This window comes from Castanea sativa, chromosome 1 (genome assembly GCF_040712315.1).
Source record: "Castanea sativa cultivar Marrone di Chiusa Pesio chromosome 1, ASM4071231v1".
NCBI lineage: Eukaryota > Viridiplantae > Streptophyta > Magnoliopsida > Fagales > Fagaceae > Castanea > Castanea sativa.
The window spans coordinates 56,314,393-56,335,308 of NC_134013.1; the positions used below are offsets into that span (position 1 = coordinate 56,314,393).

At 33.9% G+C, this 20,916-nt stretch overlaps 1 protein-coding gene across 1 annotated transcript; it reads right to left on the reverse strand.

Annotated features, from left to right (window-relative positions):
* Positions 1 to 420: 420 nt before the first annotated feature.
* Positions 421 to 6,244, reverse strand: LOC142615469 (inactive protein kinase SELMODRAFT_444075-like). The gene is made up of 9 exons (XM_075788211.1): positions 5,430 to 6,244; positions 4,307 to 4,461; positions 4,119 to 4,213; positions 2,848 to 3,884; positions 2,336 to 2,496; positions 2,059 to 2,135; positions 1,830 to 1,977; positions 1,465 to 1,614; positions 421 to 845 (listed from the first exon to the last, which is right to left on the reverse strand). The coding sequence occupies exons 1-9, from the start codon at positions 5,605 to 5,607 to the stop codon at positions 810 to 812; spliced, it is 2,037 nt and encodes a 678-aa protein (XP_075644326.1). The 5' UTR covers positions 5,608 to 6,244; the 3' UTR covers positions 421 to 809.
* Between the last annotated feature and the right edge of the window lie 14,672 nt (positions 6,245 to 20,916).

The window sequence follows — 20,916 nt, forward strand, 5'->3', positions numbered from 1 at the left end:
ATAAAAAAAAACAAAAAAAGATAAGGCCAAATAGAGGCTTGGTAATAAGCTTGAAATAGACTCGACAAATAAACACATATTTTACTCAACCTTTAATTAATTCAAAGTTGAGACCACTCGTTCAAAACAAATGGGCTCAATAATAAGCTTTGATATGGATTTGATAATATATTATATTGGATCTTTAGCTTAAGAGCTTGATATAGTATTAACCTTAGGTTTGAGCTCAAGTTCAACCTTTAGGACTTTTTGACAAGCTCAAACATTCTTTGTAGGGTTGGTTCGATCTTAAACTGAGCTTGAACATTTTACTTTTGTTGTTGAGCTGAGCTCAAACATTCACTACTTGACAAAACTTGGCTCATTTACAGCCCTAATTTATTCTTGGCAGAGTTGAGAGGAGGTCCTAAGAATTGGACATTTGAGAGAGTAAAATACATATCCTCACTAACCAAAAATTGAATGTGCACAAGGGAATTTAATGAACTCTCAATCTCTAACAAAAAAGGACATCATTTACATTTGGTCGTATTCTTAGAACTATACAGCCAACATCCCTACCGTATTCTGTTCAATTAACCAAAAGGAAAAAAGGCAAAGGCAATTGAAGTACTCCTATCATGCGGACTGTTTACAAATGGTCCTTCCACAAGGCCTCCCTGCTCCCTTCACACTCTCTAGTTTGTACTGCTGCCCTTCACCCTGCAGAAGAACATCATATCTAATCATTGGAATGCCTCAGCCTGCAGCTTCTCTGGTCACTTTTCTTCCCCCGTTGCTTCCAAGAGATTGAAATGTGATAGGTCTGATTACATGACAATGTCACCCTCCAGCATGCGAAGCACCTATAAGGGAACAGTACAAACAGAAAGTAAGGGAACCATGAATGAATAACTGTCAGTTCTGATAGGCTCTATATTCAACACCTACAACTATCAAAAGTAGACAAAGTTCAGATGATTTTGTCCTAAAATGATAAATGGCCATTACATTATTCTAAGTAATAGAAATTGCAAGAATTTTCAGAAGAAAAATCCTTGGAGGATGTTCTTTCAAGCAACTAGTCAAGGGCTGCGGTAATTGGTACATATTTCTATAAAAGCATACTTGCAACTATTACCTTGTTCAAGAAATCACAGAAATTTTAATGCCAAGGCAGATTGCCTAGCAAATAATTATCAGTTCCACTGGCCCTCAGAAATTTTCTTCTAAGTAATCCTTTTTGTCAATTATTGAATTGGTACTACTTAGAAGGCAAATAAAATGTATGCTTCTCCTCTCTCTCTCTCTCTTTTGGAAGGGGGGGGGGGGGGGTGCAGTGGGGAATAGTGGCTGTTTTACAAGGTTCATCCACCTGGAGTCCCAGGCTCATTTAATGCTTCCCAATGATTCTAATATGACGGGCACAAGTAACTCTTGTCTGTATATTTATAAAGTACAAAATATGAATTCTGAGTCTCCAACCTGAGACATGCGAGGTCTTGAATGAGGGTCGCGACGGATGCACAATGAGGCACACTGCAGCATACGACAAACCTCATGCTCTGAGTAGCAGCTCCTTAAGCATGGGTCAATCAGTTCTTGAATAACTTGTTTTTCTAACAAAGGCCGTGCCTGCTCCAATTTAAAACATAAGCAATGACCAATGAAAAAACTTGAAAGTAAATTGATTCTTGTTCGGTAAAACACATGTACAATTACCCAGAAGGAACAAGATAAACAGGAAGATAAATACTTTGCATCATAACTGTAAGATACTAAGTATCTTTATCAATTATTTAAATTAATGATGTATTTTACAAATATATAGAAGGTAAATTGACTCATACCCATTCAGTGAGACACTGCTGGCCTTTGGGCCGGTTTATGTCCATAGCTTTCCTCCCTGTAACGAGCTCCACCAGTACTACCCCAAAGGAATACACATCAGCTTTTTCCGTGATTAGGCCACTTTGTGCATATTCTGGAGCCAAATACCTACAGAAAGCCATAATTTCTTTCGTCATTGTTTGCAAACAGTATATAACCAAGAAGAAAATAAATGTTGTCTGGTTTTACCCAAATGTTCCGATTACTCTTGTGTCCACCCCCATGTCTCCATCTGGCTGCCACCTTGCCAGTCCAAAATCTCCCACCTACAGTCCAGATATAGCAGTCAGTTTTCACATCCTATTGATAAACAAGCAATTAAAAGCATTTGATGATGCAGCCTATAATTTGACACAGAAGAAACAACATTAACACACAGAAGCCCATCATGAACAGTGTATGGCTGGCTGGTATGAGTATTTTCAGGTCTTCTGTGTAATAAAAAGATTTTAAGAGTATGACATACTAATGGTTCAAAATCATGCGTGAGAAGGATGTTGTTAGGCCGCATATCTCGGTGGACAATACAACCAACTCTACATTCTTCATGGAGGTATCTCAACCCACGAGCTGCTCCAATGGCAATTTTTTGCCGTGCAGACCATTCTAGTGGATCTTGATTTCGTCCTGCAAAATCAGGTTTGTTAGTTGGTGAAAGTGATGACATTAATAGTTTGTTAAATAAAAAATCAAGTTTCAAATTCAAGTGTTTTCAGGATGTCATACACACTTCTAACAAAAGGGTACCCATTTACAAAAGATAGTTATTTGATAGGCAAAGCAATTTGATCTTCTCAGCTCATTTGGTTAATGTTAAAGTGTTAAACTAAAAGCATGATATAAATTTTGTCACATAAAACCTTAAGTAAACAGGAAATTCTCCCACACAAGAGAGATTCTGGCTGTTCACATCCACAATACCATTACCATCATTGAATATTGGTAAGTTAAAAACAAATAAGGATAGGGAAATTTTACCATAAAGATGAGAATCCAAAGACCCATTGCAAATGTATTCATAAACCAGCAATCTTCTTCCGTCCTCCACACAGAACCCAATTAGCATCACAACATTACGATGCTGTGCACAACTTAAGACCTCAACTTCCGAGCAAAATTCAAGATCACCTTGAGAACTAGCCAATTTGTGTTGCTTGACAGCAATAACCTGGCCATCTGGTAAGACACCTCGGTGTACAGAACCAAATCCACCTTCAGCCAAGAAATTAGCCTGTGAAAATCCACCTGTAGCAAACTCCAGATCAGCAAAAGTGAACCATCGGGGAGGATTCCCAAATGTAGGTCCCTTGTGCTGACATATGGAACACAATGGAGGAGGGCCAAGAGGTAAATTTCTCGATAATGATATTGCTTCTCTTACACTTTTGCTTAAGTCCAGATCAAGTCTATAATTTAACAATCCATGATGAGGATCTTGATCTAATTTAGACAATTTCTCCAGCAAGACTTCATATGCGGAAGTTAGAGCCTTCCCATCATGTCTTTGTGAACCTTCCAGCATAGGTTTTGAATATTCACTACTAGAACTGAGAATGTTTGACGTCCATGGCTGGAAATATGAGCTTGTGGAACAAGAACTCAGCCTTTCACTGTCTGTGTCAGAATCACATTCGTCCAGATTTTCATGTTCCTTTGTGGCAATTTGAAGGTCTTTCTTTAGGATCCCAGAAATTCCAGATAGTAAAAACGGCGAAGTTCCTGGATCTGAGCTAGATATAGATGAGGTTCCAACATCAGTTATAGTCAATGGTGACTCATGGTCTGGACTACTTACAGGAGTCACAGCTGGACCTCTAATCATATTCCATTTTTCAAATTTGCTTTTCAGTTGTCCTGGAGATGTTTCAATTTCAAATGATACACAACCCACTTCAGATTCTGTATTTGGTGAATTTACCAAATTTAAACGTAGAACCTTTGGTTGAGATTTCTTCATAACAACAAGATTGCAGTGCAGCTCTTCCATGCAGAATTTCTTTTCAGTTTTCAATTGTCTGTACAAAATTGGGGGGGAAAATGAACAAACAGATGAAGGAAACCATATAATGCGAAATAATTTTAAAAAGACATAAGACGTTGATTCAACATCTTTGAATTGAATAAACATCTTTTGTGAGATCAACAGCCTATGTCCATATGCAATGCCCCAAGTTTTAAATGAATTTCTCAAGATGAGAAACAGTACAATATGTCATGTGAGAAAACAAGGTGTACATTATTTTTATTACTTATCCAATATAACCCAGTTTGATCCAGCTTTCTTGGCTTCAGCAGCTACCACTCCACAACGCGAGCCACAGACAATCTTTATCCTGACCTTTATCTATGAAGAAAAATCAGGTGTCAAACTCTTTAAATTAGACATTAAGTACATCAGAATTAATTGTTGACAAGAACAATGCTCTGGACCACCAACTTTTTCTGGGTCGTAAACATCATGGAGTTGAAGCACCATTTGAGAGCATGAATCTGCAATATCATCCCTCTTGTCAGAACTTGTTCCTGAGAGAGACCACCAGTGACCAGTGGTGCAATCACTGGTGAATCTTGAAAAGCCCCATATCCTTTTACCTGAAATATACAGATTTCTTATCAATCATCAAATTTACTTCCCAAAGTCAATATAACCAGGAAGAAGAAACACGATCTAGACTAGAATTAAATATTGTAGTATATATAGACGATATGCACAACTGATCTTAGCTATGGATCATTTGATTTTGCTGATGCTGTGTTGTTGGCCTAAACTCAACAACACTTCAAATATGTGCTGTATCGAAGATGATGTGGCATGGTAATAATCATGAGATACACAATTAGTGAGTATAAGGAAGAGAGGATCATATGTTCATTGCAAGTTAAGTGGAAGTTCTCCATTCTGCTTATGAGTTTCATACACTCAAGGGCATCTCAAGAGGAAACAAAGATATCATCAAACATGCCGTGCTATTCAGAAGCTCATTTTACTCTTATTAGCATAGATCGAGAGGAATGACATGCCTCAACAATTCAATCACTCCCTATTGTCTGTGAGGTTAAATTGCTATCATTGTCTTTCTTAAATTTTCCAACAGACTATCACAAATCAATACTGCTTACCCTTGATATTTATTGCCAAAGAAGTGAACAAGAAAAATGTATTACTGACACTTTCTCATGTCTGAGAACAGAAAAATTACCCAATACTCACAGTTTTATAACTAAAGAGTTTATAATTACACAAAATGCAATGGCATGTTACAAGTATTTATGCTAAGAAGGAATATTCAATTCTTCAACATGTAATTTTGAATATAAGAAGAGTTTCCAACAAATATAGTCATGAGCTGCATATTACAGGCAAAGCAACAAGACAGAAGAAAAGGCATATCCAACTAACAACAACAAAACATAAATCAAATGGAAAGAACATAATTCAGATTAAAAAATAAAAAACCAAACAAAAAGGAGATTTAACATCATTTCATTAATACCTTTGAGATAACTTTTAAAATGTTAATCATTGAACAAAACAATAGGTTCAAGACAAAGACAATTACTTGAGGAGTGAGCAGGAATGACCACCAACAGCCTTATGCAATCACCAGGTTGAACAACATGTGTCAAAGCCCACACCAAAGCTGTCTTTGGAATTTCCTTTGATGCTTTAACAGCAACCACCACCACTTTCCCACTCACATCTGAGGAACCCTTTTCCTTAACGCCCTTCTGTTTCATATTTCAATCCACAACCCACCAACACAAAAATCCTAACTTTCACCAACCTTCACCACCACACCCCTTTGGATCAAACCCACAAGATATTTCTTTTCTTTTCTTTTTTTCTTTCTAAACCCACATGAAAATTTTTCTAAATCAGATGCCACAAAGTTCGGATAAAAAAACAAACTTTAAACAGAAAAAGTTGCATTATCACTGTATAATGACTAGTACATCAGAGACAACCGTCACGGAAACCAATAAGCTTTTGTGATACTCACATGAAAGTCTAAAGTAAACAAACCAAAACAAATAAAAAGAAGAATAAGAAGACACACACTCCAAGGTACTTCAACAACTAGCTGGCTCTAAAAGGAAATGTGAGAAACTCTAAAAAATCTCTTTGACACACCCCAAAAAAAAAAAAAACTATCTTTTTTTCTCTGTGGTTGTGCAAGTTTTTCAAGTACAAGGCTTTACTACAAGTGAAACTGAAACCTACCCATCTCACAAGGAATGCATGAGATATAGAAAAAAAATAAAATAAAGGAAGCTCTAGCTTAGCTGAGCAAAGTGGGGTGGCATAAAAGATTTTAGATTCTCATCCAGGTTGTGCAAAATAGCAAGAGAGAAGCGCCAACGAAGAAAGCCAAAACTCAAAAGCAAACTAAACGATAACGAGTAACGGACGGTTTTGGTGGGTGGGTACACAGAAATGACTAAACTGTTTTAATGAGAAAATCAGAACAATGATTGGAGCTCTCTCTCTCTCTCTCTCTCTCATTAAGTCATTATTATTAGCCCGTTAATTAACTGCTTTATATAGAGTTCTATTTGTATTTGATAACCTTTAGCGTGTGTTTTAGAATAACTTTTTATTTTTATTTTTATTTTTATGAGTAGTAAATTACTTTTTTTTTTTAATATATATACTAGACTAGAACTTTAATTACACTTGGGTAAATTTGACGAAGCGTAGTATTAAAAGATTAATTTAACCCTCTCTCCAATACATATAGTTGAGAGATAAATTGATCTTTAATACCAAATTTTTGTTAGAATTAACAACAAAATAGACTGTAAGAGGTTAAGTATAACATATTTTTAAAATCAAAAGGTCAGCCGTGCATTTTGATAGTTCAATTGGATTGATATTTTAGGGTGAAAAAGTATAATTTAGCTTATTTTTATTAGTTTATTTTGCTTATAAATATAAATTTGGATAAAAGTAAAGTAAAGTTTAGGTGCAATTTTTTATGCCTTGTAATTTGTAAATTCAACTATGTGATTATATTGACCTATTATATAAGATTAAATGTGTAATCTACAACAAGTAAATTCAAGTGAATGATTTTTCTATTTAAAAAATTCAACTATATGACTTATTGTCATTTGATAATCTCATTGAATTTAATAAGGAATCTAAATTATAACACCCAAGGAATTGCAATTAATAAAAATGACGTATTCTTATCCAAAAAAGAAGAAGAAGAATTGCAATTAAGTTTTGTCAAAATGTAATTGTATCTAATAAAAGAGATTCTAAAATATTATACATAAACTGACTTAAAAACAAGTTAAACTATAGTTATTATACTTTTTTTTTTTAGAATACTAAGTATTTTTAATATACACACGGAAAAAAGTGAGAAGGTCTTAAAGAAATTATAGTTACTATACTTAGCTGTGTGATTCTTAGTCCTTTTTTTTTTTAGAGAATCCTTAATCCAAAAAATTTTGGTTGCATTATAGATGCTCAATTAATCAGTATTTATCAAATATATCACAAGACACCCAATTTATATCTACAGTGAATTCATTCATAATAAAATGATGACTAAATTTTCTGTTAATACTCAAACTATTGCAACCTTCCACGTTTTTCATACTTGAAATAAGTTGTGAACAAAATATGAAACTAATTACAAACATAAATGGAGTTAAACAAGTAATTAATATCATTAAAAAAAATTAAAACACTTCTTTTGACCTTTGGAGTACTAGAAGAAATAGATAGATTTTATTTTATCTTTGCAAAGAATTTAGAAGGTATACCTTTTAAATTCTACGTAGAGTGTTAGAGATATAAAGCCAAGTTACAAATCTGAAGTTTTCCAAGTTTTTTTTTTTAATTATTGACACAAGTCATTTTTTTTTTATAGATATTTCAATTGAACATATCTAGCTGTACAGTATCAATAATACTCATTCCATTTTTTTATATATTTTAATGGGTTGAACTTTGATTTAAAATGTGCCAATGTACCATGCTTTTTACATAAAATGATAAAAGCTTGAAAGAATGTGGGGTTTTTTTATTTGTTGGCTTATAATTTGCCCTCTACCGATTGGATTTAATTTGCTCTCTGCATTTTAAAACGGCAAAACATGGCAGGATAAGGACGCCCACAAACACACACATTGAGACAAATAACTTATGGCTGTACATGTGTGACATTAAATTGGGTGTGCAGAATTCAGAATTCCAGCTAAATTAAAAAACCTATGCTCACAAAAAGCCATTTGCTATCATCAAAATTATATAATTTAATATTTGTTTTTGTCCACTACATTGTACCAAAAAGTAAAAGAATTTGTCGTGTGGGAACAAAATACTCAATTGCTTCCATTTTTTGAATAATAAGTCCCCTTCTCAGTTGTCCCTTACCAAAACCAAAATAAAACAGCTTATAAAGTTTTTCATATGGCAAATTATAAGTTTTTCAACCATATAAGAAATATAGAAAATTTTATAACTCTTTTTTGCAACCTCTTACGTGATCAATTGTGATTAGTACATCCCTTTCGCATAAGGTTATTATTGATGTTACTTTTATAGTACATGCTGATCATAATCTTCCATTTTAATAATTATGGAATTTGTTGTGCATCTAAATTTATTATAATTTTTTATATTGTATTAGGTATTACTGTTGGTTTGGTATAGATTATTTTTTTATTTTGCTTAAAAATAAGTTAAGTAGGAATATAGTTATACCAAGAAAAGACAAAATATTAACAATTGTACTTAAGCAAATACCTAACGTCCATTTTTCAAAAAAAAAAAAAAAAAACCCTGTGTTTTTTGTATATATAGCTTTTATGTTAAATGAGTGACCAAAAAAAAAACGTGACTTATTTTCGGAAAAGCTAGATTTGACAATTTTTTAAAACTATAAGTCAAAATTCTAACAGCTTCGAAAATCAAAATGCTTATTGTGGTTGATAAAGCTCCTAAGCCACCGAGAAAATGCATCTAGGTCAAGTGGATCAACCCTCATAGCGGGTGGATAAAACTTAATATTGATGATTCGACTGTTGGAAATCTTGGTACAGCAATAGGGAGTGGCTTCTAAGGAATTATGAGGGTAACTAGATATCTGGTTTTGCAAGGTTCATGGATGTTACATCCAACCTCACAACGAAGCTATGGATCTTGAAGGACAAACTCTCCTTAGCAATTTAACTTGGAATCAGTTTGATTTGTGTTGAGCTCGATGCTGAGCTCATTGTTCATGCTATTTCTAATTAACCAGTTTATTAATAATATTATAATGGAATTTCTTCTCACTAATTGTAAGATCCTGATGAGGAACTTCATTAACTTAACAATCCAATATATTTTCAGGAAAGCTAACCAGTGTATTGACACAATAACTAAATTGGGCGTCTCTTGGTGTATTGATCATTCTATTTAATCCACTATCTATGATGGAGAATTTGCTGGCATTAAATGAGGTTGAGCTATTTTGTAACAGGATGATAAGTGCCTAATATATTATAGTAGTGTGGTTTACCACTGCCCCTCCCAATCACAACCCAACAAATACAAAAGCTTTTTTAAAAATGGGCAAAATAGAAAGCAAGCTTGGATTCAAGGGGGAAAATTGTAAATTGCAACATTGAGACATTTGTACATAGAAGAGAAACATATGTATCATAATAACTATAAATATCAATTAGTTTAGATATACAATTTTTTTTATACATTTTTTTTCACAATTGTTGAGTTATGAATGATAGACAATAGAATGAATTTTTTTTTTTTTGGATGAAAATCAAGAGGATTTTATTGAAACAACAGAAACTATACAAACTACACTGAATTTCCAACTAATGCTTGCTCAACTATAATTACATCAGAGAAAACTTGAGGGGCGGAGCCTAAAACAAACAAACCAGCCAACTTATTTAACAATAAAATGGTGTTATAGACTATTATGAACAATGGACCTGAAATTATCAATTTACCTATTTTTTAAAAAAATTATGAAAAATAAAGAGTAATGCTAGGACCATATAAACTATAAAGTAGTACAACTTTGGCCACAATTTACCATGTGACGAGTTTTGAATAGTAGAGATATGTCCTCACATGGATCCACCACCATAACTCTACCACTCAATTGATCAATATGTGACAAATTGTGACCAAAGCTATACAATATTACTTGATCTAGGATTTGTCAAAAATAATATGTTCCATCACTAATGAAATATAGGCCACAATACAAAAAAGAAAACAATGAGAAATGACCCAAAATTTGTAGCAATGGGCTCCACCCCAAAATAATAATTCCCTTCTTCAGTCCTTGGGGCACATGATGAGTCGAAAAATCTATTCAATTGTTGATCTTAGGTGGTACCAACCCTACCTATGTCAAGCTTTAATTTCTTTCTTTTAAAGTGGGACCTGAAATGTGATTATGTAAATGTGAAAAGCAATCAGGGGCTTCTTTACATTTACCAATACTTCTTTTTTTTTTTCTTCTTTGGAGCGCTAGCTAATTAGTCTTACTCATTTCCAACTTTGTAAAGTCACAGATCACGTGACTTGGAATTTTTCTCCTCACGTCATTCATGCAGAGACCGGGTTTTGTGTATGTCTCATCTTTGATCCTTCTTTCTTGGATTCTCTTTCCGACAATATATACTGTATAGACATTGCAATTTTGATCAGAAATGGTCGGATTTGAGGTTGACTCTAAGAAAACAACTAATGGGCAACGAAGATCGAAAGGTTTGCAGGTGGGAAAAGCTGTGAAAAATGAAATATATCCATTAAACTCATTCTATAGGCCTGCTTTTAGATTATCTTTTTGTTTTGAAATTATAATTTATATAAACAAACAATTTAATAGACTAATGAAAAAAAAAAAAAAAAAAACGAATCCAAAAGAGCTATAAAGAAATCTGGAAGAGAATATTAATTAATTAACCATCAATATCTTAATAAAATATGTTAATTCCCTAAGCATATGATGACTTTTCTTTTCTTAGTATATATGATGCATCTGCCAAGTTTTATTTGTTTATTTTGTTCTATTTCACCAAAAAGGTCAAAAAAAAAAAAAATAGATAAAGTTCAACCTTGACCCCCATGCCTCATTCCTTACTATAATTTATATCCTAAGGAGTCGTAACGTTTACCAGAAAGATAAAGTTGTGGTGCATTTGCTTTTTGATATTCTGATTATAAAAGAAGTTGCCTTTGTGACTGTTTCTGAGGCATGAGACATGGCAAAGAAAAGGATAAAGAAGCAACAAACACGTGTACTTTTGTGGTCGCCAAATCTTTCAAAACCTAGCAAATGAGTGGTAGTAAAACTTTCATGGTTGTTATGAATGCATGCAGCAGAAGAGGACACCAAAGAATTCACAATCAAACAGTAACACATAAAGCTTTTCTGCCTTGTTTATCTCCAACAGGAATTGGGAAGATGCTCTTTCCTCTCGTCTTTCTCAGTAAAGATTCTATTTAGGAAGGAAGAGTCAGAGTCGTAGGTCCAACAATGAAGATGCTCTTTCTTTTTACAATCTACAAAAATGTAAATGTTAATTGCATCCATGATCACATTATAGTAATAATTGTCAGGGTTAATTATATCTCTTCAGGTGTTGCACAAAATTATTGATTAATTTGTAGTAGCTGTGCAAACATTTTATGCACCCTTTTGATTGTTGAAAGGACATGGCTTAAAGAAAATGGAATTGCTAATTACTCATTGGAGAGGCAAAAGGGATCAACAGTGTCAGGGATTGGGCTACCCCAACACTACTGTTATTGAGTTTTGCTTTTTTCTGAATTTAACAACTATTTGTTTAGTGGCTGACTCTTTCATTTCTTCTTTTGGCTTTTGTGTTTGGCCACTAGAGCCACTAATGTTGACCAACAATGGAGGCTTAGGGGTCAAGGATTCTTGTTTTGTTGATATTTTTGTATCAATCTTTTTTAAACTTATCTAAGTTTATGCGAAACAGGTCAGGAGAGGGGGAAGCCGAGTATAATACCCAGGCTTAGAGGACTTGGAGTAAAGAGGTTGAATTATTTGCTGTTAGTTGCACACCGTCTCCGCTGCTACTTTACCAATGATAGTTTTTTTTTTTTTTTTTGGCATGCAATCTGTAAGGACACAATTCAAATTCCCAAACCACGACTGGGATGAAGTATGGGCTTGAAGGGCCTTTCTTTACAATGAATTTGTAGAGGATGGGTTTGTAATCTAGATTTCAAGGATGGCTTAGACAATTACAAAAAGAACGGGCTTTAGGCCCAATGGAACAAAACAAAGAATCGTTTGCAAAGAGTAAGACTGAGAATTCCTCCTCGGACTGTTTTCGAGGATAGTTTCTAATAGTATTTCCCAAGTTTGGATACAAATATTGATTATCATACACTTTTTCTTTCTCAAAAAGCCTCTCTTTTCTTCGTATGCCTTCCCTCTTATTTATACTCCTCATCTTCTCTTCATCATCTTGCACTTTATGGTTGCAATCCTGATTTTTGGATACTTGTCCCATCCATTCTTCCTTAAAGCCCGCTGGGATTAGGGACCAAGTTCCAAGCTCTACGCTCAGGTCCCATCCTTCCATCTATACAGTCAGCGTATCAATTACAGAGTCTTTAATATATGGGCGGTGGTAGCAGCTTTACTTTAGACATTCCACCACTCTTTCTATTGTCCTCCACGTATACTGTGTATCCTCGGCTTAACATTCCGAGGACAAATTTACTCCTCGGACGGTATGGGACATTTAAATACTCCACAATCATTTTGATGTTTTCGGATTTGGGTTTCTAGCCCAAAAGACCTCGTTGGGCCGTCCTTCATAACTTACTGGGCCCAATACCCCTACACAATCTATTGTTGGCTATGGAAAAAATTATTTCGTTTATTTATTTATTTATTTTTTCTTTATAAGAAGTAAGTGGTGGGCTAAATGTGAATCAGCAAAAATTTATTACATCAACAGTTTGTAAAAATATTACAGAAAATTTTGTGACTATAATATTACTCTTAAAAAAATTAATGATATTATTAAGAGAGCAAAGTGTAATTTATAGAATAAAAAAGGGAGGGAACTACCCTCCAAAGTCTAAAAGTGCCTCTGTCCTGCTAATGCTCTTCTAAAATGGGTATTTATTCATTTTCTAAAATGCGACTGGTCCATATGCAAACTTGCAAACCCTACGCATATTATAGCCTACTTAAGAAAATAATAATTAGGTTAAATTACAAACTACACTTTTAAAATTTGGAGATGTTCGGATTTTAAATTTTGAAATTGGGTTAAATTGCAAACTACACCCCTAAATACGCATGAGATGTTTATGTGGCATTTAATGAAAAATATGGATGGAGAGGCTGTTGATGCAAATGGAATAGAACTTTAGGGATTTTTTTTTTTTTTTTGAGAGAGAAATTTTTTTTAATTCTGAATCTTTAGGATGTAAAATTCAAATAGCCCCAAACTTGGATAAAATTTTGTTACAAACTTAGTTGTAGTCTTTTCATTAAAGAAATTAACATGACTATATATTTTGAAAATCTAATCCTTGCATTGCATATTCTTAAAACATACGTCAAATTTCCTGTCAATCCGATGTTATTTACTATTCAATCAGTAAACTTATTTTTTATATTATAATTTTAGACTACAAAAATATAAAATTTAAATATTTGATTGAATACATAGCTATTGATCTTTGATCTTTTTGAAATGCAAGTATTAAGGATATAAGAAGAAAATGTAATTTAATAGTAAATTTGTCAAAATTCACTTCCAATAATATATATATATATATATGGACTTGTAACCTTCGTTTACAATCAAGTTTGTTGCCAAATTTTGTTCCCCAAACTTTAGGGGTGTAGTTTGGAATTTAGCCTATAAAAAATAAACCCACACAAGCTGTGACTATTTTTTTTTTTTTTTTGCTGAATCAAGCTGTGACTGTTTAAAATGAGAAGTTTAAAGAGGAATGATAGATATTTTCGTATTTTGGCTGTCCCATAGACTTAAGGTTTATTAGAAGATATCCAGATCTGTGAGGCCTAGAATCAGCTCAAAGACAACATTTACTCAAAGCCCAGCAATGTGCCAAGGCTTGTTCAAGAGAAACCCACAGGTGAGTAAGTTCAAATTGTGCATGCCATTGAGTTACAGAGCCTAAGGAGTTTTCTAAGCTTTTTAGTGAGTTGACAACGTTAAAGAAATTAATATGACTATTATGTTTACAACATTTTTACAATACTTTCATAACAAATAATAGTTTTTTTTTTATATATACAAAATAGAGTTTCTACTCTAGCTTAATCTAAATGTATATGTGTGTGAAGCTCCCTCCTGGAGACTTGAACCCCGACCCTTACTCTCCACACCCCACACGCATTTATACGTGTAGAGTGACCACCGTACCAAGGGGAAGCGATGGTCATAACAAATAATAGTTGATAAGTTGTTATTGGTTCTAATTTAAATATACAACTTAAATTACTTTTATATCCACCCATAATAACTTTTAACAACTTGTCACTTAAAATATGTTGTGAAAATATTATGGATATAGTTTTTTTTTTTTTTTTTAGTAAAAAAAAGAGGCATGAACAACCATCATTACAAGTACAACCATTGATATTTGAGGCTTTTAATAAAAAATATTATATTAGTTTAGTATTATAATTTTCCATTCATTCATCTCTTTTAGAAACATTAGGAAAGAAAAGAACAATAGACCGATCTTATTATCATTTTGTTGAAACCAAAAAAGAATATATAGAGAGAGCCTACCCAATCAATCATGAAAACCTAATTAGATTACAAAAGTGAAAGAACTGTTGCATTAAAAAGAAAATTGCAACCATAAATTAAATATGTAAGAGGATGAAGAAAATTTGATAGAATATACCTTTTGATTGATGATGTGGTGTTTTCTCTGTTCAATATGTGAAATAATTAAGGAGGTGTGTGATGTTCAAGTTTCACATAATGGAATCAAGTTCTGTATTAAGGAACATACCTTTGGATTGACTATTGTGCACTAAAAATTGTGGCGAGTTTGAGTTTGCTAAAAGTTTAGAGATTTTTCTATTCAAAATAAAAGAGAACGTAGAAGAAGTAAGAAAAAAATAGTGTCGGTTTAAATTGAGAAAAGGAAAAGCGATGAGAAGAAATTAGAATGTGTCTGTTTAAATTTCAAAAATTATAAGAGATAAAAAGATTATAAACTGCCAAGAACGTGAGTTTAGTGAGAGGTTTTAAATTGTGAGTTTTTATTTTATGAATCTGTGCTCCTTAATTGAAAATTTGTAAATGAGTAGGGATGAGAAATTTTGAAATATTCAAAACTTAGGGTTCACAGTTTGGAAACCAGCTTAGGAGCCCTATGATTTTGAATTGCTTCAAATTAAGCTCTAATTTTTTATTAAAAAAATTAATTAATTAAAACCATGGACTTCTAAAATTTTCAAAATTTTAAAGAATTTTTCATTATTTATTTTCATTTATTTTATAATCTAATCATAATACTTGGTTTTGATAAACACCACTTAGACTTACATGATGTGATTTTTTCATATACTTTAATTATTAGTGTTTTTATTTTACTATTTATTTAATTATTCAATTTTAATTATATTATTGAAAGATTTTTTAATTAAGCAGTGAATTGCACAGACATAATAAGATAAAGGGCAAATATTTTCCTCAAAATGATTTGAACGAATATTCTCTAACTTATAATAAGGTAGTTTACATGACCATTTATGCGTAAATGTTTTTATTGTTGTGTTCTTTTACAATATCTTTGAAGTACGGTATCCACCATGGTCAAAATCATATATTCCAAGCATTTTAATCTAAATCTTTTGTTATATTTGTGAAAGAATAGTAGAGATTAATTCAAATAAAAAGAAAAGTAGACATTAAAAAATACACTATTGTGATCATAGTGTGTATTACATTGCAAAAGATGAAAGGAATACCATCGATTTTTTTTTTTTTTTGAGACATACCATTGAATTTTTTTGGGCAAATAACACTCCTCTTCTTTGAGGTTTGGGAAAATGACACTCACCCCCAAAATTAAAAGGAAAAAAAAATATTTTCCCCCTTTGACATTTATTTAACTAAACTCTGTTAAATTAATGTTAAAAATGTTGTGTACTAATCTACCCTTTAATTAAGAACATATTTCCAAAATTGCCCTCAACTTATTCTTAAAAGTTTTACAAAATCCAAAATTTCGGCAATCATTCCTTTCCTCCTTCTTTGAAAATCTAGATTGATGTTAAGGACTTTTATTTACAAATTCACAGTAACAAATATACCTCGCTGGTCCCCTACAACCTCCCATCCCATGGCCCAATAATGATTTCATAGTGAATACGAAAAAAGCTGAATAACCAAGTAAATGTCAACAAAGCCCTCAAAATTTCTTATATTTTAGCATGGCTGAGCCATGGATTTTTGGAATTTATGCGTAGATAGATTGTTATGTGCACAATGGTATAATATTCACAAAACAATTTGTAAAGCTTTATATATTTTTTGAAAGAGCTTGATTTTTGTTGTTGTTAATGGGTTTACTTCAAAGTTCAAAGATATTTCCGTTGATGGATTTTGTTTGAAAATGCTTTTGTTTGTCACACAATGCTTTGGATATTTACTCATGCTCTATTATCTTATTTCTTCTGCATTTTTTTCAAAGATTTTATATTCATTGAATTTCCTAAACCAAAATTTTGAAATTAATATAACTAAAAAATTAGTTTTTGAGAAGTAGTTCTAGTATTTGGAAAAAGCCCAAACTATTTCCCTTGTGTCTATAATGCTTAAAAGGTAATTTGCAATTCAATTAGTGGATGCTACTTGTCAATAATTCAGCCAAAGAAACAATACTTGGTAGTAAAGAAGTAAATGTAAAAATGAACTGGAAAGTATAAGCCAATAGCCATTGACACCTCACCTGACTTACACGAAGAAAAATAATTGATTTGAACTTCTAGAGTTTCTCTTGTACTTTGAATAATTAAAACTAGCTTAATAAATCTATAAATAGATATCCTGCATGATGAAAAAGTATCTAACAAAATAAATTGCAATGAAATAAAAATAGCAACACAAAAACACTTTGATAAATATATATATATACACACACACATGCACCTATGTAAATTCTATCCAATTTACCCATGTTTAAAAGTTTTTTATATTGATAAGTGACTCTAAAAATTTGAAACTCATTTTTTAACAATAAAAGCTTGAAAGCTTCAACAAGTTGTTTTATTTCATAAATTTTGATCCAAAGTGTTGGAGAGAGGTGCGATTAAAAAATCTAAGAGGATCATCAAACTTTCAAAAATCAATTGGAAAGGTGCTAGAAGAGACTAAAAAATCCACTTAAGCAGCATGTTTTATAATATGCTCTTTTCATTTATTTTATTTTATTTTATTTTATGTGAATGCTCTTTTCACTAATCATGGTTAAACTTTGGTAAAGAAAATCTTTTAAAAAATTGGACTATTCCGTTACTAATATTAACTGAAGGGGAGGAGTGTTATTTTTTTCAAATCTGAAGGGAGGGGAGTATTTTTTTCTTTCAAGTTTGGGAGTGAGTGTCATTTCTCCAAATCCCAAGGGAGGGGGAGTGTAATTTGCCCTTTTTTTTAATGGTGATAACTTAATAAATAATCTAACCAAACCATATGACTTTTTAAATAGGCCAAGTGCCACCTCTTTAATCTAAACAACTCATATAGCTTCTAGCTTCGACCTTCTATGAGAGAGAGAGAGAGGCTTTGATATTCTTTGAAGGGTGTTTTTTTTAAATAATAAAATTAAAATTCAGATTGTGAAAGGTAGAATGGTAACGAAGCAACTAATTGGAGGATTAGGGCTATGAGTTAATTATAAGAAGCTAGTTATTAAGATGGTATTCTATTAATCAATCAGGACAGACCAGTCCATTAATTATTTTTAATCATTTTGGTAAGAAGTTACCGACTACATTTCTCTCTCATAGGAGTTTTCTCTCTCTCAAGTAAGGGTTTCTTCCTCCCATAGTCTACACCCAACTTTTGGTCCTTTCTTTGGCTATCTTAGCTTTTACGACTAGGGTATGGTCAATCTATAGTTCGTGGGAATGGAACAAGCAGTGTTGGATGGACTGCAGAACCTGCAACTCACCAAGGTGGAGGAGGATGGCATTCAAATCTCAACCCATAGTAGCATTGACCTTCTGGAAGAATGCCATTTAAGTCTCTTTAGAAAGCTCTTGTTCGACAAACAGCAAAATCAACGGGCCCTAAAGGAGGATAGGGCCAGATTTGAGAATAGTGGAGGTTGGGAATGATATTCTTTAGTTCAAGTTTAACTCAAAACACCAGATGGAATGGGTGGAGAAAAATGGACCATGGAATTTTGATAATAATCTACTCTTGTTGTGTAGATGGAGAAGAGGATTAACAACTACAAACATTATCTTCTCACATTCACCCTTTTGAGTACAGGTATGGGCAGTGCCTTTTGAACTAATGACAGAAGATACTGGAAGGGATATAGGAAACAAAATGGGTAACTTCATTGAAATGGATAGACGCTCCTAGCAGATGGAACAAGCCAAGTTCATGAGGATTAGAGTCGAGTTACCAATTGATAATACACTACGAAGGGGAGGTTACTTAAGGAATAAGGAAGGAGAGAACAGATGGGCCACCTTCAAATATGAAAGGCTTCCAACAATTTGCTTTGTTTATGAAAAGTAGGCCATGATGTTCGACACTATAAAGCTGCCATTGAAAGGCAACCAATGGAGTATTAGTATGGTGATTGGATTAGAGCAAATGGAAGTTGCAAAGGATACTTGGAGAAGACGAAAGTCAGAAAGGAGGCGAGCAATCTGTCCAATGACAATGGTGAGAGAACCAAATCACCGCCGCCAAGGGCGGTGACAAATAATCTTGGAGCTGACAGCAGAGGAGGAGGCAAAAGATATGATGGAGACAAAGGAGATGGAAAGTTTGATAGCTGGGCTGCTCTAGATGACGTGATGGGTCAGGATGTTAGAGAGCTAGCACCCTGATGAGATGGGACAGCTCTGAGGAACAACTACCAACCATAAGGAAAGAAGAGCCTACGCGTGAGCTGCAAAAATCCCTACACTTGGTCTCGATACGGGGCAAAGATAAAGTGTGTGGCAATGAGAGCTCGATAGTGGGCCTACAAAAAGGAAAAATGGTTAAGGAGCCTGAAGTACAAGTCCAATAAAGCCCAAGTTGTGCAAATAAGGAATCGGGCTACCTTGATATGGACCGAAACAAGGAAAAAAAGGCCTAAAGAGATAAGGAAATGGAAGAAACTAGCTAGGAAACATGGCCCAACAGAGGATGCAGTTATGATGGGCCAAGAGGCTGGGATTGGAGCCAAAAGTGGAAGAAGAGCAAAAAGATAGAAGTAGACAATGAAAGGAAAACTAAAAAGAGATGTGAAAGGGACCTTACCAACGATGCGACGACATCCAAAGAAATGACGGTTGCTACTATGCAGCACCGCCGAAAGCCATGATTGCCTTGAGTTGGAGCTGCTGGGGGCTTGGGAAGCCCTGGTCAGTTGGAGTGTTGCGTGATTACGTGCGACACTGGGATCCCATGGTGGTCTTCTTGTCGAAGACTAAGAGAAAGATTGCATGTATGAAGAAAGTGAAAGGTAAGATAGATTTCGTAAATGGTTTCTATGTCCAATAGAAAGGGAAGGGATGGGGCTTAGCAATGTTTTGGAGAGAGGAGGTTAATTTGGAAATAAAAAGTTACTCTAGGCACCACATTAATGCTGTGATTACTGAGGAAGGAATTGGGTTTAAATGGAGGATAACTGGCTTTTATGGGAATCTAGAGACCCATCATAGAAAGGAATCTTGGAGCTTTCTTAATACACTCAATCGACAGTATCAATTGTCGTGGTTATGTCTCGGTGATTTTAATGAGATACTCAAAAGGGAGGAAAAGTTATGGGGCCCCCCCGAGACCACACCAGCAGATAGAAGAGTTTCAAAATGTAGTTGACAAGTGTGGCTTCAAGGATATAGGGTACAATGGGCTTGATTACACATGGTGCAATCAACAGGAAGGGGAAAATAGGGTGTATTTGAGGCTAGATAGAGCCTTCACAACAATGGACTGGCTGATCACTTTCAAAATATCAAGGTACAACACCTGGTGGACACAACATCTAATCATTGCCCCATTCTATTAGTTGATGTGAAGGTATTATAGGATCGAAGAAAGCGCAGATTTCACTTCGAAGTCATATGGACTAGATGAGCAGACTGTAAGGAGATAATCAAGGAAGTTTTGGAATGGAGGAACAAACCTGAGCAGTCCGAATGGGCTTAGGACAGGACTCAAACAATGTGCAGAAGCCCTCTCAAAATGGAGCAAATCAGCATTTGGGTAGATTCCAAAGAAAATCCAAGAGAAAAAAAGGGAAATCAGTAGGCCGATCAAGGGTGATAGTGAAGGGCAGAATGGACCTGAAATAAATAAGCTGAGAAAAGAAGTAAATAACCTGTTGGATGAGGAAGAGATGTGGTGGCAACAAAGGTCAAGGGTGCAATGGTTAGGGGAAAGGGACCATAACACCAAGTATTTTCACCATCGAGCATTAGAACGAAGAAAAAAGAACACAATCTCTGGAATATGGAATGATGATGGAGCCTAGTGTGAGAGTAAAGAAAGCATTGCCAATACAACATGGTGTATTTTGAAGACATATACACAAGCACTCACCCAACTAGAGTCGATGAAGTGACGAATATGATTCCTGCCAAAGTAACAAGGGAAATGAATGCTGAGCTCACCAGAGACTTTACTGGTGAAGAAGTCTGTACTGCTCTTTACCAAATGCATCAAACAAAAGCGCCCAGCTTAGACAGAATGTCAGTAATTTTTTACCAAAAATACTGGGAAATAGTTGGAACTAATGTTACTAATATGGTGCTTAATGTGCTAAATTCTGATGCTCCCTTGTTTGGTATTAATAATACTATC